Source organism: Saccoglossus kowalevskii, chromosome 19, assembly GCF_978046115.1.
Source record: "Saccoglossus kowalevskii chromosome 19, keSacKowa6.1, whole genome shotgun sequence".
NCBI classification, from domain to species: Eukaryota; Metazoa; Hemichordata; class Enteropneusta; family Harrimaniidae; genus Saccoglossus; species Saccoglossus kowalevskii.
Window position 1 is genome coordinate 7,548,048 of NC_140659.1, and position 24,097 is coordinate 7,572,144.

A 24,097-nucleotide genomic window follows, 5' to 3' on the forward strand; every position below is an offset into this window, starting at 1 on the left:
GCATCCTTCCCCGGTCACGCCCATGCGTATCACGGTATTGGAGAAACAATTTTTCAACTAGGCCCTTTAATTTACCTTAAAAAAATTGAAACCACTCGATTAAATAATCTTGAAGTCCCTGCGTATAAAATCGCGATCACATTGCGTTGAGTGGCTTGGCAGGTAAGTGCGGATCCGAGCAAAACTTCAAGTGACGTAGTTGTTCTTCCGGTGACGGCTAAGCAACGTCACTTCCGATTGAGGTGATTCCCTGAGCTCCAGAGTTGCGTGTAACGCGAATGTATGTACGCCTACTCTCCGCAACTCATGGACTTGTACAGCTCTATTTCGGGTCATTTTCACCCAGGACTTGGACTCATGCGCACCGAAAGATGGAAAGGAACTTATCAGTGATCATTTTGTGCAGTTTGATCGCACTTTGCTTGGCGTGTACGCCGGAAACAGAGTTAAACACTGATCACAAGGCCTATAAAGCTACCACAGTGATTGAAGGAATTATTGAAAGGATAAATAACAACTCTGTGATAGTGGAAACGAAGAAAGTCATAAAACCAGATCAGACACTCCAGGAAAAAATTATCATCTTAGGCTTCGGAACGCAACAACCATGTATTATAAATGCAGACGAACTACTTATAGGTGAAAAATATTTTTTTTTCATTCGCCTCGATGAAGGAAGCGCGGAAACCGGGGACAGTTATGTTGTGGACTCGAACCCTGTAACGTCCGGAAAAGACGAACTTAGAGCGATTCGCAAAATTGTGTGCGAAGGTTGTGGTAAGTAGTTCGACTGTCAACCAGCTGTGCTCATTCTTAGTTCTGCCGCTAGCCTTGTCATGTTTTAAAAATCCCGTCAGGAAATAGCTACGGTTTCGATGCGAAATTCCTGCACGCGCATTCTGGACCGTGGTACAGCGCAGAGTTTTTTTTTACTTCGCGTCAAGCATCGATGATTTACACGCTTGTATTCATGGCGTTACCCTGTGTTATCATTGTTCCCACATGGGCAAGTGTTGTTTTGACATATAAACGTAATGTCACCATTGAATCGCAGCAGACAACGCTTTCCCAGTACTAGTTGACTGTCTTAGTTTTCAATAACTGCAGTGGTGTACACCCCTGAGTTGAAAAAACGCATAGGTACCCATTTTATGTTGCGGTGTGTGTTAAGAATAAGAAACCTAAAAAATGGCGTGCTGGCTACCACGTTGTGCTTCGAATTGAAAACGAAAGCAGTCACAACGGTGTCGGGTGTCTGTATAGCAGTATTTGGGCAAGTACATTTAATAAAGTGTATTCATGCGAGACCGTGACCACGCAAACAAAATCTCTGGAATCGTGTGAAGGGACACGGACAGTTAAAATGATTAGAATTCACACTTGCGAAAAATGTGAAGGTAAATGGACAGCGTCGTCTCCACCGTAAACCGACTGCCAACAAACGCGACAGTCTCAAAATTCCACATTTTTTTTTCTGTTTGTATACTATCCCAGTCTTTGACCGCAGCAACTAGATTGTCTAAAGCCTCCCACATGATAAACTATTTGTAAATATGCCTGGTATGTGACCTGACTTTCCGCCCCACACAGTCGCATTTTCCTGTTCTTTAGTCACGAGAAAACAGTTATTACGAGTAGTTGCTAGAAACAGAAATAAACCCTTCACATTTTTTGACTTGCATAATTTATCAGAAATTCTAGTCCTGTGTATTATAAGTTCAATTTTTAGTTATGTGTGTGTGTGTGTGTGTGTGTGTGTGTGTGTGTGTGTGTGTGGGGGGGGGTTGTTCCTGAAGCCATGTTTTAAGATTGCTTGTAAACATTAAGCAGTCAATAATTTAATTGAGAGAGGTCATGCTGTTCCCCGAGTTTACCTTTGAAAAAGGTATTTATTGTCGTTATTGTGTAACTATCCCCACAAAGTTTGTTGGGTGCATTGTTGTCTTTTGATCTGCTCCTCCCTTCTTACTTCATTGTTCAACTTATATGAAAATTAAAAAACTGTTAATATTGACCATGTCCCATGGTGTACCTTTATTGACCTTGTCTTTTATTACATTTTTAGTGGGAGTCGGTTCAAGGATGATTACCAAATTGCTATTTCACAACAGTATGCATAACAAAGTACCGGTACATATACAAAAGTCAATTTTACATTATAACAATTAATAAAAAAATGTCAAACTTGATACACTGAAGTCAGCCAAAGCATGTACATTATAAATTATTTATAAACTCAAATTGCAGTTTCACAGTGTATGAGCTTGTGCATTGACGTAGGCTGTTTTAATTTCAGCCTGATTGATACCCGAAAGCTTTGTGGAATGTAAGGAGACACCTGCATTTAGTGTCTTCAATGTAATGAGTAATTGTTGATACCACTACTGTTAATCACCTGGTTCTATCAGTCAGTCTACCACAGCTCTTAATTTGACTTTTTCAACCACTTCAATGTCAAAGTGGAGTATTTTCATCTTTCATTATAATGTTTTGTCTTTTTCTTCAATTTTTTTAAGAAAGACCTATAGTAACTACGGTAATAGGTTATGTCAGTGGGTTAAAACTCACGAAAAAATACATGAAATGTGTTTAAACATTTTGGTGGAAAAATTAGTGCAGATTATGTCTTATAGATATTTCAGTTTTTATGTTTTTCAAAGCTTTCCACTTTATCTACCCAATCTTGTTTATCTACGTACCAGGCCTACTATACAAGTGTTTTTCTCTCTTGTACGTTTTTTTTTTTTTACGAATAAACATATGTCCCATTATTTTTACTGTTATGTGCACTTGCCTTGGATTCCGTCAATGGAGCATCTTAACCATTAAATCTTGTTTTTGTAGTGTTGGAACTCTTTTATGATCGGCTTTAGAAACAGAATAGGCAACCTGTGGGCAACCTACAGTTGTCTGGGGGTCACTGTTTAGAATTAATAAGGGTCTCTTTGTGTTCTTAAACACATTCATACAAGGTTCTCCTACCCACCCCCTTTCTTTGTGAAAAGAGATTGCATGACTGTTAGTAGATTGTGATCACGAAAAACATATTCCAGGGCTTACATTCATTAATCAAGACATTCTACTTTCTACACTCCTAGCTGTTTAATGAGATTGTCCCTTTTAAGTTGGGGTTCCATGTGTTCAAGAAATTTGTGATATTGTTAGTTTGTTAACACCTGTTTCACAAACAAAAATGCTAGCACATTTTCAGCTCCAATGAAATATTTATAAAGCTTACGACAGATTTGCAAAACTTGGGTAGTTTACAGATAACATGTAACTGCAAGTGCAAATGTTTTTTGAAAATATTGATTTTGTGATTGTGAAATTGGTCATGTTTTTCTCTTCTGCATATCTACCGTGTCATGTACAAGTTACTGTAATATTGAAAATATTTAACATAGCACAGTCACTCTGTGACGTGTTGAATAAGGGACCCACACAACATAGAATGCAATACTTCATGATAACTATGATGTTGTATTAGTAATCTTTATTTGTATCTCATTGAGATTTTGATAATATGACTATAAAGATAAAAAAAAAAAGAAAAAGGAAAATCATGACAGAACCAAAAAAAAAGAAGGCTCTATTGAATAAAAATTAGCTAATTGTTTGTGAGGCAGCTGGTTGTTCTCCTTTTTTGAAAAGTTATCAAGGAATTTTCAGATTTCTCTGATTAGTTTATTATTATTGTTAGTAAGTTGTATGTAACATACAACGTTTTTTGGTCATGAACCAAATACACATTCGTAAATTATCAGCGTTGTATCCTGATTATTTTCACTGCTCAGCAACTAAGGTATTTTCTGTTTGGGCAACTGCAAATTCTTGGTATGCTTCACCAGCACTGACTAATCTATTTGGGAAATTCTACACATTAATTTTTGATTCTGTATTATGGTGATATGATTCAATTAAAATGTGTGCATGCAATTTAGTGATGACATCCAAATATGCTGCAAAATCCATCATAACTATGGAGATACTCTGTGATATTCAACAAGAGGCTTTTGACCCGGATCTCCTGTGAATAACGTGACTGTTACATTTAATTGCTATATGACAAATATCGCTTTGTAAGGAAAGAGCTTCCAATAGAATCTAACAGACAATACTGCTTTAAAATCTGCTGACCGCAGCTGCCCCTTCTATGATTGGGAGATGTGCTGAAAGTATTGTATTGTTACCCTTCTCATTTATTGTACTGTTGTTTCTGAGCTGACTCCACATTGGAACCTAAAATAGAACCTTAAAAAGCTAAAGTTTGGCACAAAGTCTGTTACGAGTCAAATCACTGACCAGTAGTTTGACCTTTTCTTTGCGCATATGTGACACAAACGTATTCGAGCTCTTGGAATTCACTTCACGTTTTTTCCAATCTATAGCAACATATCGCATTATTTGGTCACTCAAGGTGTTTACTTAGTTAGGGATGGTGGTAAAATGCTGACTTGTGGTTATAAAGACGTATTCTGTGATTGTCATTGTGTTAACTAAGCTCTATTCTAAAATGTTACTACTAGTTTGATTTTATGAAATTCCAGAAATTTCAAGAAAGTTGATCTTCTAGGTATGTGCTTGTAAAGATCCTTTGCATGTTCGGTATTTCAAATGCTGTTGCCTAGATATTTGTGGTTGTATTGGTGCCTTGTCAAACGATTCCCGTTATACAAATACATATAGTGACGTCACATAAAATGATCCATTATATTGGTTACCTGTATGTGTGTTTGCATTGTGTTTTCAATACCATGAACTTTTTTTATTCTCACTGAAAATTCCATGCTGACTTCATTTCGTCAGCAAAAAAAAAAAAAGGTTCCAAAATAGCACATGTAATTGATTGCAATTTTACTGCTGGGAAACTTTATCGGTTGAGCTTCACTAGAAGTATTAGTTTCAATTTGTCGACAGTTTTGTTATTAAACTTCCCAATCGAAGTGCTACAAGATCCTTATCTATGCTTGATGAACCATGCAATAACCTGTCCTTGCATCTAATGAATGTATTCTTGACACTGCACCTGTTAAAAATTGCTTATGTTTGTGTGGTTGTATGTGATTTTCCAGGCAAACTAAAATTTGTTTTGTTTTTAAAGCAGATCTAATATGTAGTGTGAATGGTGAAAATTACACAAATTGTTATTTTAGTTTCTGGAATCTTGGCTATGTCTGTCTGAGTGTTTTTTATTTCTTCAACGTCTTCTGTCTTCTGATGGTCATTCATCAAGTCATGTTTCCATTATCTGTAATCGCACTTTGGACTAGTACCGGTGGTTGTTTTGTTTGGTTGTGTAACTTCATTTGACCTTTCTGGTATTTGGTTCGAATTTACACGTACTACCAAACTTTATTGCATTCAGGTAGTTTGTTTATCGCATTATGGTCGCGTTCCTATCATCCATTGATTGCATTCGTGGTCATCGTTTATTTGCCTCTGCTAAGATATTAATTCCACTTTGGGCTGTTGACACACTGCACGTAATGAATGTAATGACACTGTCGCTTAATGAAACTTGATGAAACTTGACAAGTTTATGCTAATTTATTTTACTTTCACTTGCTTTCAATTGGAATCTATTCCATGGGGGACATCTCCATGGATATGTGTATTTACTGCACCAAATTTTTTGTATTCCATGGTTGTGCATTTATGGAAATACCGTATTTACTCTATTGCAAGTGCATCTCAAATAGAATCATACAAACATTTATATATACATGTATTACATTAAAGCCATAATACAAGCTACAACTTTTACAACAGATAGGTGTAAGCTAAATTCTTGAATCACAGTCAATTTGATTTTAGAATTACATCTGTAATTTACGTGATGGTCTACTAATAGAGCAAATACAATATATCATGTGCCCCCCCAAATGCATTGATATATTGTTCTACATTTTTGTAGGCTGGTGACTCCAAACACTGGAGACCATTGTCAAATAATTTTTTTTTAAATGCTGATGTAACTTGATTCTTCATATCATGTTAACTCACATTTAGAATCTGAATTGTGATGTTTGAAACCAAGTCTCTAGCTACCTGATGTTTTAAATTATCCCGAGCTTCAACAGTATATTGAGTTATCCTGACACCATTGAAACAAAACCAGATTGTCAATATGTCTTCGAGTAACTAGATTGCTGTTCATTAGGTTTTCATATTGACTTGTGTTGAAATATCTAAATGTATGGGTCAGTTTCTGAATTCCCATTATAGTGATAGACAGTTAATTTTAGGAGTGGTGTCTGATTTCTTTCAGTCTTTGATGAGGGTCCAGTGAGACAATTTAAAATTGGAATGCAGTGCATACCTGTGTAACTGGGAATTGTATTACATGTGGGTTTAAACTATTCCACTAAAAACATGTATCGTAAATTTGATTTTCATATGCTCATGCTGCATTCTGCTGCTAAATATTTAATCATATTGAGCAAAGTTTAACCCTTGATCTCAAATGAAATTACTAAGCAGAAGAAAAAAAACTTAATTAATGTACGAGTTACAATTTTTTTTATAACGCTGATCTTTTGGCATCATCGGTCAATTTCTCAAGGACGCTGCATGGGTTGCCTCCAATGTAAAAGACAAGTCAAAAAGTCAGATAGGGCGTGTGTGTAAGCCCCTGTCACCATTTGTATATCGTAGCTTTGTCACCATTCATAAACAATTAGAATTCTAAATTAACATAAGTTGTTTGCAAGATCAGATCAAAGATGCATAACTGACAACAATCAACAATAAAATGTCTTCATGTACACTTCATTCACTCAAAATAAGATATTCCTTTTTGCCATAAGATTCTTGCTAAGTACTGAAATTTACCTTTTTTAATGATGTGTAGCAGTAGCTTCTATTATTTGGAACCTTATTAACGACTTAAACCTGATATTTTCACACGCTCTACTAATGGCTGTGGGACAATTACTTACCATATCCACCATTGAAATGGGTCTATTGGAGAACTTGAATGGTACAGTGTTGAGGGGATGACTTTTGTTAACTTCATGAAAGCTTGTCCTCTTTCAAGTTTCTCTTGTGGATCAGTGCCACTTCAGCACCTCCTGTAATCCCTTGTGCTACTCTTGCCCTAGATCTCAAACATGCCACCTAGGTCGCTGCATTTTTGCCCTGGATCATTCATTGTCTGTTCCCATTTCCATCCACTCCAGTTCAACCATCTTGTTCCCCTATTTCTGCAAATTGTTTCCTCTTTGTTTCTTAAGTCCTATAATCTCCCCCCGTTTACCTGAATGCAATTGAGTTGATTCGCAATTTGTGGTGAAGTTCACAGAGGTGTGTAGTTTTGAGAGAGTAAAAGACTTGATGGAAGTTGGGATAGGCCCATCAGTAGAACACTGTAGAGTTGGGATTCAATGCTGTATAGCATAATTACCATAACAATGAGATAAGTAACATATATATATATATATATATATATTGAGAAGATAGATTTGAGTTGAGACGGACATTACATATTCAGTAACTCATGAGTCGAGAGAAAAATCCTCACACACAGCTTTAGAGAGAACTCTCATCCTTCTTAAGACAGAGACAATAAGTAATTTTTGTTCAAAATAATAAAGACATCAATAGTTTTTATATTGTACTCCTACTATTTTTTCCATGAAGCTGTAACCTACATATTTTGTGCAAAAAAAGATTGAAAACCTTTTCACCAATCATTGCAAAATTGTGAATTTGATAGCAATGTGTTGTCAGTCATTTTTGGGTATCCACAAGCCATGTAGGATAGAAGAGAAAAGAATATCAATCTTGCCTTCCAGTTTTGATTTGAAAGGGGAACAGCTTTATGGAAAGCTTATTAATATGGAATTTTTCATTAAAAGACCCATTTCAAAATAGTCAATATAACATAAAAAATTTGCTAAAATATTCACATAGCATTAAATAAAAAGAAAATAAAAAGATTAAATAAAAAAATGATGTACCTTGTTCAAATAAACCATGTTCATGTCTAAAATGAGATTTAGTTGGATAAGAAACAGAACTTTTTCAATGAGGAATGTTTTTTCTTGTCCCAGTTTGTCCCATTTGAATCAACAATATGACGAGAACTTATTAGAGAACTGTACCATGTGGTGGATAACATATGATGTATGTCAGTTGTAACTTTAGCACACTGTGAATCATTGCAGCATTGCAAATATTAAATGAAGCAAAAAGTTTGTTATTATTGTATTAATAAGCTTGAACGTGAACTATTTTCATCTTCTGGCTGTTATTATATCTTTTGAAATCATCAATGCCACTTTTTTCAAAACATATTTATCACCAGTGTCCCAGATTAGATCCCTTTATGCCCAGAAGACAAAGTTGGCCACTTGATATGATCACCAGTATCCCACGTTAGATCCTTTTTTGCCCAGAAGACAAAGTTGGCCACTTGATAAGATCACTAGTATCCCACGTTAGATCCCTTTTTGCCCAGAAGAGAAAGTTGACCACTTGATATGATCACCAGTCTCCCAGATTAGATCCCTTTTTGCCCAAAAGACAAAGTTGGCCACTTGATATAATCACCAGTATCCCAGATTAGACCCCTTTTTGCCCAAAAGAGAAAGTTGGCCACTTGATATGATCACCAGTATCCCACGTTAGATCCATTTTTGTCCTCAAAAAAGTTGGCCAAATGCTAGTGTTGCAGATTAGATCCCTTTTTGTCCCAAAGAGAAAGTTGGCCACATGCTAGGGTCACCAGTGCCCAAGATTAGACCATTTTTTTGTCCCAAAGAGAAAGTTTGCCACATGCTAGGGTCACCAGTATCCCAGATTAGATCCCTTTTTGTTCCAAAGAGAATGTTGGCACATGCTAGGGTCACCAGTGCCCAAGATTAGACCCCTTTTTGTTCCAAAGCGAAAGTTGGCCACATGCTAGGGTCACCAGTGTCCCAGATTAGACCCCTTTTTGTCCCAAAAAGAAAGTTGGCCACATGCTATCATCACCATTGTCCCATATTAGATCCCTCTTTGCCCCAAAGAAAAAGTTGGCTACATGCTAGGGTCACCAGTGTCCCAGATTAGACCCCTTTTTGTCCCAAAGAGAAAGTTGGCCACATGCTAGGGTCACCAGTGCCCAAAATTAGACCCTTTTTGTCCCAAAGAAAAAGTTGGCCACATGCTATCATCACCAGTGTCCCAGATTAGATCCCTCTTTGCCCCAAAGAAAAAGTTGGCCACATGCTAGGATCACCAGTGCCCATAATTAGATCCCTTTATGTTCCAAAGAGGGAGTTAACCACATGCCAGGATCAACAGTGTCCCACATACATGTTAGATCGCTTTTGCCCCAAAGAGAAAGTTGGCCACTTGATATGATCACCAGTGTTTCAGATTAGATCCCTTGTTGCCCCAAAGAGAAAGTTGGCCACATCTTAGAATCACCAGTGCCTCACATTAGACCCCTTTTTGTCCCAAAGAGAAAGTTGGCCACTTGATATGATCACCAGTGTTTCAGATTAGATCCCTTGTTGCCCCAAAGAGAAAGTTGGCCACATCTTATGTTCACCAGTGCCTCAGATTAGACCCCTTTTTGTTGCAAAGAAAAAGTTGGCCACTTGATATGATCACCAGTGTTTCAGATTAGACCCCTCGTTGTCCCAAAAAGGAAAATTGGCCGCATCTTATGATCACCAGTGCCTCACATTAGACCCCTTTTTGTCCCAAAGAGAAAGTTGGCCACTTGATATGATCACCAGTGTTTCAGATTAGATTCCTCTTTGCCCCAAAAATAAATTGGCCCCATCTGATGATCACCAGTGCCTCAGAAATACTCAAATAATGATTCTTCATCACAACTAGTAATTTCAATTGTATTACATTAAGGTCAGCACTGATTTCAATAAATCAGTCAGAGTGTCTGTTTTCATAAACAAGCTTCCCTGTCGTGAAGACTCAGTCAATTTTCCTTGCAAAGGCGACTCCAACCGTGGTTCTGACATCATAACAAAATTGCTGATATATAAATTATTTGCACTCTGTTCATGTAATAACTACACGTAAATTAAGCGGAAAATCTCCCATACTTGTACCCTGGATGTCCCTATTTTTAACCATAAAACAGTCTTGCCTTGAGGCTATATTTAACTTTATTGTAACCCACATCTCTTTGTACATGGCCATTTTCCATGTCATTTTTAGTTTTGGTCTGCTCCAGGATATTTGTTTCCAACATTTAACATTTCATGTACATGCAGATTTGTTGGAACCAAATGGATATATAAAATTGGATATAAGTTGAATACATATATACATGTATGTTTACTTTCCTGTATCAAATTTGTTTGTTTTCTCCTTGTCTGCCTCTTTTCTTGCCTTCATTCAGTATCTTTTCCATTTGCAGTTATACATGTATGCACGTAATGCACTATTCCAAATGTTTATTGAAATTACTATTTGTATTATTCAAATGCGAGGAGTTTTCATGGGCTTGCTGGCACCTACATGTAAACCAAACTTTTCAGTAGAAAGTCATTCATTCGTATCTGAAAGCAGTCCATCTTACTTATCTCAGCAATTATTATATGGTAGTAAATTATTGTGTTAAGGCGCAGGACAGTTTATTGTCTGAACTGCAGTCTTTCATTCTGTGGCTGAACATTATATCCCAGCGTGGTGGCTTATTGCATCCATGCGAACTACGTGTGTGTGGACAAAAATAGCCATTGCAGTGGGGTTTCTCTTTATACGAACGAACGACTTGGCTCAAAATCTTTTTTTTTAAAACTGATCAACTGTGACTGCATGATTTCAGAGTGTATGACATGTAGCGTATATACGATGCTAAATTTGATACGATGAAAAAATCTGTCAACAGACAAGCTACTCTCTGATTGGTCCGACTTTTAGATGTTAGGGTTGGGTAGCCAATCATCGACTCCAAGATTCCTAAACTTGAGAAAAAGCAAAATGATTGTTCTATTCTGTTTTTGTCAACTGGAGCAGCTAAGTAAACTCTCTGTGCATGATATCTCACATATCATGCTTAAAGCAAATAATCACATTATATACTTGTATCCATGCATGGTCAACTGGTTGAATGAATAATCTCACTAAAATATATTAACCAAAAAATTAGATTTATGAATTAAATAAACTAGAATTTGTTTTTTTGAAGCTTTTGAGAAATTATTAAAACAGTCATGAGCTTGAAATGTTTCACACGATAAGAAAATCTCATTTTATGAAAGTCAAAATTAAAATTTTTTTTTCCTGTTTAGTTCTTTCATTATTGTCAATTGTCAAGAAGGATTTGTTGCTTGCGAAATATTGATATTTTGCCTGCTTAGCATGCTGATAAAGATAATGGTTTATTGCTGGTCATCAGATATTGACTTTAGAAAAAAAAATTGAAAAAACACTGATAATACCGAGATGCTTATTATTATATTTTAGCGGAATCTTAATTATCAGTTTGAATACATGTAAATTGGCACTTGTGAGACAACTGAATTTTCACTTTTCACAACCATATTCTCATTCTGATAAAATTTTCTGTCATTTTTTCTGATTTTTTGAGATTAATCACAAAAGATTCATATTTTGGTAGTTTGCTAATTTAACGTTCAATGAAAGACTCTGGAATTTATGCTACTTCAACAGAATAAAGAGGCTGTCTGTTTTAAGGAGATCTAGTTGATTGGACGACTTTCTCTATTCAGACTCTAAAATGGCAATTATTATTTTAAAATTAAAAACCTTTTTAAACTTTTTAAAAACATGCATCTATTCACGAAGGTAATAAATTTTTGTTCTCAATTATTAACACACTTTAGAGATTAATGCGAACAAAAGAAGGAGATGTGTTCCCAAAAGGCCATAATTTTTCATTTTTAAAAATTATGATAGACTTACAAGCTTGTACTAAACCAACAAATTTTTCCACACTTTCATTTCTTTCCCTGTTTTTTTTTTTGTGTAAAACAAATCATCCAAATTTGAATCCCCCCTCCCCCCCTCAATGTTTTGTAATTGACTATGAATTGATGACCTTTAGTGTTGGAATTTTCACATGCACAGAATCAGAATATTGAACATGTACTGTGTTTGCGTTATTAGCTATGAATTCAGTTCTGTAAATGCCATATTTTAATGAGCCAGCATACAATTTTTTGATTTTGTGCACTTTTGTTGGAGACTCGCTTCAAATAGTATCTATCTATTATTACAAATAAACTAAAATCTTTAAATCAATTTTGATCAAATTTTGGTGTTTGTTGAATCTTATTTATAAATAACTATTACTTTGGTAATAGTTTCGGTATCTTTGAACTGCTTTCTTTTAAAGTTCTTATTATTGACGGACACCGTAATTGCTTGGTTATTTCCCGAGTTTGTTGTGAAAAAAATCTTTTTGGCTCTTATCCAAGGGACGCAACCTTAACAAATCTCAAACTTGCTCCTGAAATAAACTCATAATCAGTCTCTCATGTCCAGTACATGGCTGACAGATGAAAAATATAGGGGAGGTGACTTTCATTTGTTGTCATCGCTACCGGTATATTTCATACGATTTTAATCATGGTTTCGTTGAATAGAATGTTATATTGCCTATAGACGTTATTTGAAAATTGTTGTCACATTTCAAAAGCAGATGATATTATACTGATTTTGTTCCCAACCATAATGCTGCCTAAAATCCTGAAAAATTTGAAATTAGAAAAAAATTAAAGATAATAGATAAGTTATAATCAAATTATGAAAGTATATTTGTTTTATTATTGATATTTTGTTTTTATATGACATTAATAACATAACAAAAGAAGCGGAAATGTGTGCATGACACAGTGAAACATGAGATTCAGAATTATACAAATTCAACTGATATATGATATATTTGGTTAAGTTGTGCATTTAGTTACATGAATGCCTAATGGGTTGGTAAATACATTTTGACCATCATATATATCTATTTTTGTTTTTCCAACTTTCCTAATTTAATATCTGGTAGAGTACTTTACTGAGATACAGCATTTTGCACTCTCAAACCACTTAGAAAAGGAAAATATTCACCGTGTTTAATTTTCATGTACTTGATGTTACAGGAATATTCACTAGGATTTAAAATTCAGTTTTGTGTAAAAAAAACAAGTACATTTTATTTTTAAATGTGAAAAATATATATATTATAATATGAATATATATTCACTGGGTTTGTGCACATTCATCTGTCGGTAAAATAATCAAAAATAAAATGGAGCAAATAATTATTGTAATAAGCCCTCCAGTGTTTTTGCTTCTGGACACCCAAAGTAGAAAAAATCTTCAGAATTTTGTCACATACGGTGCATGTAGGTATATACTACATAGACAGCTACTTGAGTTCCAGTGAACCAAACGATTCGCTCTAATAGTCGCAATAAATGTTTGTCAAACTACGCCATGGGGATAGTTCTTTTGCTATTGCAAAAAGGTGTTGGGCAAACATGGTATATGATCATAATGAATTAGTTAGTGAAGCTTAATTCATCTTATTGCCAAATGCACTCCGTACTCTTTGTGTAACCAATGTATTTTGTATGCTGTGCGAATTATTTTTTCATGAGCAGAATAAAATCGAGTAAGTTTAATTAGTAGAATTCATATTCATTATTGAATCAATCATCTTTGTGTTTTCAGAGAAGTTGATTTTTTTTGTTCAAATTATTATCGCCCCCTCCCTCCGAGACAGTAATTCTTCAATTCCCCCCAAATATTTTTTTGTTTTCATATCTATATTTTTAGTTTAAGGGTGGTGGTCTTTGTGATGCATCATATTGGATATAAGATCCCTAGCAATGTAAAATATATCGACCAGAAAGAAAATATTGATTTTCATGAAAAAAAATAGGAATATGTGTATTTTGCATTTTTATGCCAGTGTTGCTATTAGCGTTATTTTTGTCAATTCTCAGATGAAAGCAGTTAAAAATACACCTGACAAATTCAAATTATCAGTTAATTTCAATAAAGAGATTATTTTCTCCCTTAGAATCAATAGATTTTCCATGGCAATGGCTTTTGTAATAATCCCAGTGCATTGGCACACACTCAAATTTGTTTGTTTGTTATTTCAATGCTGATGAAAAAACATCAATTTGAAGTTAAAAGAAAATAAACAAAAAATATTATTTTTATTTAAGGGAATATGTAAAATACCAATATTTTTTTTCTTGGTCCTGTTGATAACATGTTTGTGCACTCTAGATAGTAAATTCACAAATTTGTCACATAATAATTTTGAAAAAAAGTCCTGAACGAATTTTACGACTGAATATTGTAATTTATTGCTTAGAAAATGCATTATTGTGGTCGTCAAATTTCAATTAGGTTGTAATAATATCTGTCTTCAATTAAATGCCTCTGTATTAATATCTGCTAGGTCATTATCAACAATTATTCACCTCATAATGCACAGGTCAAAGGTCATAGTGTAATTATTCAAATTTAATGAAATGCAGCTTATTAATTCCAAATAATGGTTTTATAAAATGCTAAAGTCAATTTTAGCTTTGAATGGATGCTACAGGACATTTTTTACAGTACTAATTCAAAAAAGTTTAAGAGGACTTTAATTTTGTAACCTTTGAAATTAAAAGCTTACATATTACTTTCACCATTGTTCATTTCAAAATGGCCACCATAATCACTGAACATTTGTTACCATAGAAACAAATGCAGTATATTGTATTTGTGTATTGTTACGGTAATAGTAACTACCCGCTGCTCAGTGAGATAAGCTGAATCAATAGTGTGTTGTTTATTTGCTCTTAGTTGGTAGTAATAACACTGATCTGAGGAAACATATTAAAATTATATTTATATCTGTGGTTGTCGTTACTTTATAAACCTAACAATTAAGTTAAGTTGCTCTCTGAGATAATGTTTTGGTTTGTCATTTTAGGCTATCATATCTCTATTAGAAGCTTGTGTAAATAGTAGAGGTGTGTCATATTTTAATAATTCTGTATATAATAAATGTAACTGTTGGCTTAAATGTGCTTCTATTGCAGATGCGTTTTTTAATTCTGTGAAATACTTTGTTTTAGCTGGAATAAATTTTCGCTGAAAAGGCATTTTGGGTGTTTTGTATGGAATTTATTTTCACTGATTCTTGACGAGTTGAATGTGAAATATATGGAAAAAAGTATATTTGCTGGATTTTATTTTTCACGGAATCATCCTTTCAGCGAAAATAACGAAAATAAATTCCAAGCGAAGTATTCTACAGTATACCAAATATGGTAGACAGTATTATGTGGCATATTTGATGTTAGGGATGCAAATAGAGTAGACAGTATTATGTGGCATATTTGATGTTAGGGATGCAAATAGAGTAGAAAGTATTATGTGGCATATTTGATGTTAGGGATGCAAATAGAGTAGAAAGTATTATGTGGCATATTTGATGTTAGGGATGCAAATATGGTAGACAGTATTATGTGGCATATTTGATGTTAGGGATGCAAATAGAGTAGAAAGTATTATGTGGCATATTTGATGTTAGGGATGCAAATAGAGTAGAAAGTATTATGTGGCATATTTGATGTTAGGGATGCAAATATGGTAGACAGTATTATGTGGCATATTTGATGTTAGGGATGCAAATAGAGTAGAAAGTATTATGTGGCATATTTGATGTTAAGGATGCAAATAGAGTAGAAAGTATTATGTGGCATATTTGATGTTAGGGATGCAAATAGAGTAGAAAGTATTATGTGGCATATTTGATGTTAGGGATGCAAATAGAGTAGAAAGTATTATGTGGCATATTTGATGTTAGGGATGCAAATAAAGTAGAAAGTATTATGTGGCATATTTGATGTTAGGGATGCAAATAGAGTAGAAAGTATTATGTGGCATATTTGATGTTAGGGATGCAAATAGAGTAGAAAGTATTATGTGGCATATTTGATGTTAGGGATGCAAATAGAGTAGAAAGTATTATGTGGCATATTTGATGTTAGGGATGCAAATAGAGTAGACAGTATTATGTGGCATATTTGATGTTAGGGATGCAAATAGAGTAGAAAGTATTACATCTGCAATTGTAGAGCACACAAATATTAGAAGTCTTATATGAATGGCAGTTAAAGCAGAATAACTCAAATAGTTAAACCTTTTGTTGTCATTACACCTTTCAGTATTGATTTACCTTTTATCAATGCTATACCTCACCATTTGCAAGTTTGGTTATCTTTAACAAAATGAATATTTCTAGTCAGTTCAGTCTAAATTCAGGAATGGTGATTACACTAGCGCAATGTAGATTGTGATTTTCAGAGATGAGTTAGGGGGCTCTCTCTTCCAAAATTGCATGGTCAAACACCACTAAATCATTGGCATCTTAAAGTTGCGCTTTGATATCCATTTTATATAGCTTGGGTCTATTATGTAACATATTTTGGTGTTATCAAAGATTTAAAGATCTGTGAAAGCAATTCTATTAGGCAAATAAAAAGTTCCAAGCTAATAGTATCGCAGAAAGCAAAAAACACTTGGAGTCATAAGCCAATTAAAACAGTTAAATGAGATACAAAACAATTGAAAATTTATGAAGTTTAATATTATTCAGCATGATTCCTGATTCTTACAAATTCAAGTATTTCACATCATTGTCCCCAGGATACCAATCAAGCTACATAGGGGGGAGTACACTCTCCAGATTAATCCTAACAGACTTTTATTTAATAGTCTCAAATTTGTCAGAAGGTGAAGTGACCCTGCACTGTCAATTGAACAAAATAGGTTTTCTTCACTTAATCAATGGGATCATAATAGTTTCTTGTCAACACCATTAGTTGTTAATATTCAAATTTACCAAATTGTCTGGTCTGAATCCTGCGCCGAAAAACATCTCGCATATTAAAATTAAATTTCATTGTGTATTTTCTCAGATAAAACCAGAATTGTCTTTTTCTCAAAGACGAAATCAAGTCATCTTTTATAGATGGTCTGCCAGACAATGACAAGCTCTGGATAACAGAATCTATTGAGTTGATTTCATGATCATTTATTGGCCATGTATTTATTTGTTGGTGTTCTGAATATGTACAAAAGGGCGTTGGTTTAGTCATGTGGAAGTCAATATGTGCTATTATACAAATCTAAGTTCATGTACTTACTGAAGTCAGGTAATAATAGGGTCTGATGTTGTTAAACCTATATAAAAGCATGTGTAAACCAGAGTCTACTATTTGCACAAGTAATTAGAATAAAGGTGTGAAGGTTGAATTTTCCAATATTTTCCAAAATAGCGTATAATTCACCTTAATTTCCACAATTGAACATCAGAATACCTTCACTAGTGCAATAGTGTGCAACGATCTCCATGTTGTTTTTCAGTTCTAATATAAATTTTGCACATTTGACCTAACAAATAATATGACCAACCAACACATCTCTTAGTATATTTAATCAAAGAATCACATAATAAGTACGAAAAGCACATTTTCTGACAGAATAATTACTAGTGGCAACAACATGTTGCTTATAAGAATTTTGATATTGAGACGAGTAAGCAACTGGAAAGACCCCAATGAAACTTCACATGAATGGAATGTAGTGATCTCAACTTTAACCTTTTCAACAACACACTTTCTCGTCCAAATTTTGTCTGCACTTTTTTCTTATATTCTATAATATTTCTGGAAATGATCCCCAATTTTGAAGCCAAAATACAAAATTTGAGTAAATTTTTCTGTGTTTAATCAAATATTTTGAAGGAAATTGCAGACTATATACAGGACTATTTTGTTAATTTGTGGTGGAAGGATTAAGGCATCAGAAAGTCCAAGATTTAAATTCAAAATGGATGCTGCTTTGGGAAATGCAATTTCCATGGTAACAAGTTTGGTGAACCATTTGTGAATTAGTAGCTCCTGAGGGATTGGTGGCCTTTTGGGATCATATTTTGAAAAGCAAAAATTTACATAATTAATTAATTTAAAACAAAAAACAAAGATGAAATGGTGATTTCTGCTTCTAGGGTATTAGGTATCATATTTAATCTTTTGAGTCTCTGCCCACGCTTGTGTGGTTTATCAGTTTATCCTTATCTTCCGTTTGTTAAAACGTTCAAAGTCTTCCGCCTTTAATATACAGTTGAGTATGTGAGTGGGAGAGCGTTATTTAAAAAATAAAAACAAAATGAAATAAAAATCATTTTAAAGAATCAATGTGGAATGTTTAAACTATTTTGTTGAATAATATTACATCTTTACAAAAAAAGTAGGTTGCAATTTTTTGTAAACTAGGTTTTGTCTTAGCAACGAACAAACAAGTACTGATACACGTATTTGTTAGATGAAATGTGATTGATGTAATCATAGGTCGCCACCGATGTCACGTACTAATATCTGCAAATACGTATCCTTATGTCGTTGACCCCCCACTTTCGTGACACTCTCTTCAACTCTACAAATTCTATAATTTTGTACACTTTCATGGATTTTCCTACAATTTCTTTTGTTAATTTTGGTCAAGATCAACATAACTTCTAATTTCCTACAGAATTTGAACAAGAAACAAATTTGTAAAAGCTAACAAAAGTTGACCATGGCATTATAAGACATCTTTGATTTTTGCAAACTGTTTAAGCGATTTGTGATGACAGACAATCCGACGTATTTTGGTCTTCGCATACACTTTTAGTTTTCATCCCAATTCAACGATAATCATTCTCCCAAAAATGGACTTCCCAGGAGGCATTTCATACAATGCACATACTCTTACTTGCCTGAGAACAATGCTAATGATTTTTCTATCAGCCATTGAAATATTAGTTATTTCCCTCGTAATTCATCGTTATGATTAAAAAGTTGATGTACAACCACTTCAGAATTGTGGTTTTATTCATTCTTTGATTGCCAATCTTGTTTGACCTTGTTGAACTGATGTGCCCTTCAGCTTCACGGGCATCCAACAATGGCATTTCGAAAAAAAATTTAAAAAAAAAACAAGGCTATAGACCGAAGTGGTCTGTATCTGAATGATATCAATTTAACCTTTGCTGTCTGGGGGTCAATAATAATTTTTCTGTATCTGTGAATTGAATAAACACTGTCAGTTATGCGGTTTACGTTAAATTAACGAGTACCGGATATCCCGCAATTTGTTCACACAGAATGATTGTATTTAAAAACGTTATTCCTTACGGACCTTTTTAGGTTAATTACGAAAATTTGTTTGTATCGTCACCTACAAGAGCTAATTACCTTTCTGTTTGTGATTACTGTAAAATTTGTATTAGAAGCTGCGGCTTCTATTAAAATGGTACAATGCAACAGAGGGGATGCCGCTTCTATTAGAGCATGTACACATATGAGAAATGGTGAATGTTTGCTTAACATTTGTTCATTTGTGCGACTTCTATTAGAGATGCGGCTTCTAGTACAGATTTTACGATATAAGTTTTTAATTACTGCATTAACTCGTTGTTATTGAAGTCATTCAAATCACCGCTTGGCCCTTATGTCTATGAATAATATTTGCGTGCATGGCTGAAACTCGTTAATCAAATCATGTATACGAAATAAACTACAGAGTTTAGTGTACAATTTTTTTAATAAACTGTATAATCATTGTGTTGGGAAACCTCTCCCAGCTGGCAATACTGAATGCAAGGCACCCGATCAGATATATTGTGTGACAGTCACTGACCGCGAATGACTTTACACTAGCAGTGTTGAATATATATTTACGAATAAAGAAATGTCAAAAAAAACCTGAAGACTTCGTCGCAAGATTCTAAAAGATTAGAATCACTGATTGTTGAAAAGCATGTTATTTTTCACTCCAGTTACCTTTATCAGAAACTTGCCCATTGCGTCGCTTTTGTTTTTTGCCTAAATTGTAGTTGGTCTCACTTTTTATCACATGGATGGTGGATATGTAGTGTTTGACTGGGCTTAAAAATGTGTATGTAGGTCATTGATATTAAACTTGGAGTAGAAAGCTTTTCCATGAAGTTTATATTTTTGATTTGACTTTTCCTGCCAATACAATAAATATTTTTCTGTAATTTGTTTGTTTTACTTTTCCATTGGCTACTGGTCTTGGTTATGAAAAACATTATGAGGGGTTTATTTTGAGAAAAATTGATATAAAGACCTGTAGCCAGTAAGAAAATATACTCATTTCGACCAAAATTATTAAAAAATATAAATAAATAAATAAATAAATAAATAAATAAATAAATAAATAAATAAATAAATAAATAAATACGAAAATTTTTGCAAAGAGATGAAACCAATTTGTATAAATACCGGTAGTACATGATAATTAAGAGATTCATGACTGCCAGCCTGACTGCCAATGATTTCCAATTAAATAAAATATTTATTTATATACTTGATGGAACAATATTTATATCCCAGTAAAAGAAAATAAGGCAACACACTGATCCTAAACATCCAATTTTTCTAGAGAAAGTGATGACTGTTGTATCAATAGTCGAGTTGAGGTAGATGTATTCATGGTCATGTGGTTGTTACAAACATGTACGGTATTTCTCCATTCGTCTATGCATCTATGCGTAATCTTCTAATCTGTCTTCTTCTATCAGAGCGATGATATTTTTACCGTCTAGTCAGTATTATTATGGTTGCCCAACGAACTGCGTCCTGCATGTTAGGAATGCTCTGTAAGTTTATGTTTTAACGGGTGACATTTCTCTTTCTCATTCCAAACTCCATTCAAAGTCAACAAGCTGACAGGATAAGTAGAATTGCTGGGTGGTTGGTCGGAATAGTTATCTGTCTCTGTACTGTATCTCGAACATGCATGGACTGATTAAGTTCAAACTTCACTCATACATCACACATTATATGGGACATACGCACATGCATTTTTTCCATGATCCGATTAACAATAGCCGAATAGTGGCCATTTTAAGGCCGAAAATGCATTGAAATCGCACATTTTCACCATTCCGGACCCGGATCTCGGTTATGCATGGACGGATTTTGTTCAAATTTGGTACATACATTAAACGTAATAGGACCTTGATGCACGTCATTTTTTTTTCTGGATCAAGTTCGAAATAGCAGACTGGCAGCCATTTTGTTTTAAAGAATTCAGTTCTGGATCCGTATCCGAGACATGTCTGGATTGATCAAGTTCAAACTTCACACACACAAGGTACATCATGTCACAAATAGATATGTGCATTTGTTTCATGATCCGCTTAACAATAGCTGAATGATGGCCATTTTAAGGCCGAAAATGCATCAAAATCACATATTTTCACAAATCCGGAACCGGATCTCAGTAATGCATGGATGGATTTTGTTCAGATTCAGTACAATGTGTTGTTATATATGCAGGTGCATTTCGGATCAGACCAAAGTGGTCTGAGATTTCGGACATGATCTGCTTTGAATGTATATGTCACTCAAATATGAACGGAACGGGGACGTGTCATTGACAAAGACTTGTCACTCTTTTAATTTCATGATTTTGTCACAGAAACAACGAGTTTTATTGTTATTTTACATGTTCATGTAGATTTAATTTAGTGGATTTTACTTATCAGTGAAAATTGCGAAGTGAATAATTTAATGCATTTACAGTATTTTACAGACAATATTACAAGTCCCTCTTATTATTTCGTTTTTTTTCTGTTATTTATTGAAGGGGCTTGAATATTGTTTGATACAGTGAAGTGTGCATGTACATGCAAATAAAATTAATAATATTCAATTTTGTCGCCACTATTAAGAGGTAACATCAATGCATTTCATTTTCATATCGTTGTGACAAAGAAAAACAAAAACTCAAATCACCCTCAATGATGTTACCGGTACTGTCTGTACATTATTTGCGGATTGTTCTCAAAAGTGAAATAGAAGCCATCTTAACTGTGAATGAAATATAGTGAGGTTGTCAACATGGAATAATGATGATCATTTTTGATCTGTGTACCACAACAATGTATCTGATACTGGCATGGTTGTGATTTATGTGTCAATATTGAACCAAGGTCGAGAGATATCAATTAGGTCAAAAGATAACGCAGGGTCAAATATTGAATAATAATACTTATTAGAGTATCACAGTGACATTATTATGTTAAAGGTCCACTGCCCATTAATACTCTGATATTCAAAATTCATTTTTTGTCACTTTCCATAAAATAATTGTTACTGCATTTTTATTTTAGACATGTACAATTATGTAAAACTGAAATAACCAAAAACAACCAATAAACTTTTGGAGAAATACATAAACTTTCAAAGATGCGGCATCAACATTTTGGTGTGAAAAATTATTTGAATAATAGGACATTTATATATCATATCAGATCATATCACATATGATAACAATTTAATAATGATTCCCATTGCCTGCAGGACTTGATCAACATTTTTGAAAACAAAATATGGAAAAGATTATGCAGATTTTTTTGATAAAAGGTTGACTTTGGCATTTAAAGGGTTAACACAATGTAAATATGAACTGACTGTGGATCGTAAATTAATCAATTCAAAATTGTGTTAATAATAACCTGAAAGTTACGCACATACTCGTCTGTCAGAGTCAGGAGGGCAGCCAGACATCAAGGCGTGGCCAGGATGATATCAGTTCATGCCTTGGGCAACCTGCAGCCTATGACATACACTGGATATAGCTGTGTTCCAGGCCTGAATGCTTAAATTACAGAACACTCCAGTGCACATCTTTGTAACTTATCTATTAAAGAATATTACAAGGGAATATTACAAGTCATATTGGGAAAGAACCAAGAACAAAAAACAAATGACTTACAGCAATTGACAAAACAATCTACAAGAACGAAACAAAACATTTGACAAGTACACTACACTACAAAACGATTCAAAGACTTTTATTAATTTTTAATTATTTGTATACTTGTTAAGCATGTAAGCTTTTTAAAATACTTTTGTGCCAAGCAATGGCTCATGAAATTTAGATATGCTGTTGTCTTTTCTGTCTTTTTTGTTTTGATGTGCAAATTGCAAGTATATGTTGATGGTACATTCATGTTTAAGTTTGTGTGATAAAAAAAATAAATGATGTACCCATAGAAGGTAATATACTACATAAAACGTTGAATCATTTCATACTAAACACTGTCAGATACAGATTAAAATATCACCATGTTTTACTGGTGACAAATTATTCTATAGCCCAGATATATAATAATATGATTTATATGTTTAGGAAAGCGACACCTTAAAACGATCTCGAAAAGGTTACGCAGCTACTCGGGAAGTATTAGCATAGTCAGCAATGTCGAAATAACGAACAGCTGTTTGTTTACTTTCAAATCAATGGGAGAATAAAAATAGCAATTATTTTTAGCACCCTTTTATTTCTTGCTAGTTATTTTGATCTTAAGATGAGAACTGATCTTTTGTGGAATTTTTAGATAGGAAGTAGTGTTTAATTAGTCTCTCTGCTGGATTCCATTCAGACATATGGCAGTGTGTCCTCCTAAAGCTGGGCCACCATGATGTGCAAAAAGACCCACAACGATGAGAAATGTTTTCTTTTTACCTTTCAATAAAACATACGTAGGGACTTATATACAAGTATAAAAATACTCATTGCAAAATGTCTGTCCTGAAATGGGTCAAGTGGCTGGGTGGGGCGGGCGTGTTGAGCCGCGTCCTAATATTGGTGTTGAAATTATGTTGATTCTGGGGATGGATTTTCTTGCACGGTGACAGATGAAATGATAAACATTTTGAAGTAATTCTTAAGTTTAAAGTACATGAACTCAAAATATGTAGGTTGCCCACGAATTATGTGGAAATTAGGGTAAATAAAAACAAACAAATAAACATGTAAATGCCATTACATTGACACAATTATTTATATCTTTCTCCTCAAACTATATCACCATAAAAATATAACATTTATTTTACTTGAATGACTGGAATACTGCAGACTAGTTTTTGAACAATAAGCAGGGAAGATTTGTCATTTTTCTTATTTGATTTGCAGCGCCACTTCTGTTGCGCCAGTCCTTGGTGTCCTTTGAGCAGAGTGGTTCTTGTATCTTCTCATCTAATATAGAATGTTGGAAGGAATTTTGATGATGTGTTCCTATGTACTTGAACACTCATTT

General features: G+C 34.1%; 1 protein-coding gene across 2 annotated transcripts in view; it reads left to right on the forward strand.

The window, feature by feature from the left end:
- Positions 1-225: 225 nt before the first annotated feature.
- Positions 226-24,097, forward strand: part of LOC100378139 (uncharacterized) — a 65,461-nt gene continuing 41,589 nt past the window's right edge. Inside the window, exon 1 of one of the 2 annotated variants that reach the window (XM_085493877.1) lies at positions 226-777. In XM_085493877.1, coding sequence (XP_085350003.1) covers positions 279-777 — 499 coding nt within the window. In that variant the 5' untranslated portion in view covers positions 226-278. The remainder of the gene's footprint in view (positions 778-24,097) is intronic. The other variant, XM_002739790.4, reaches the window with a different exon arrangement.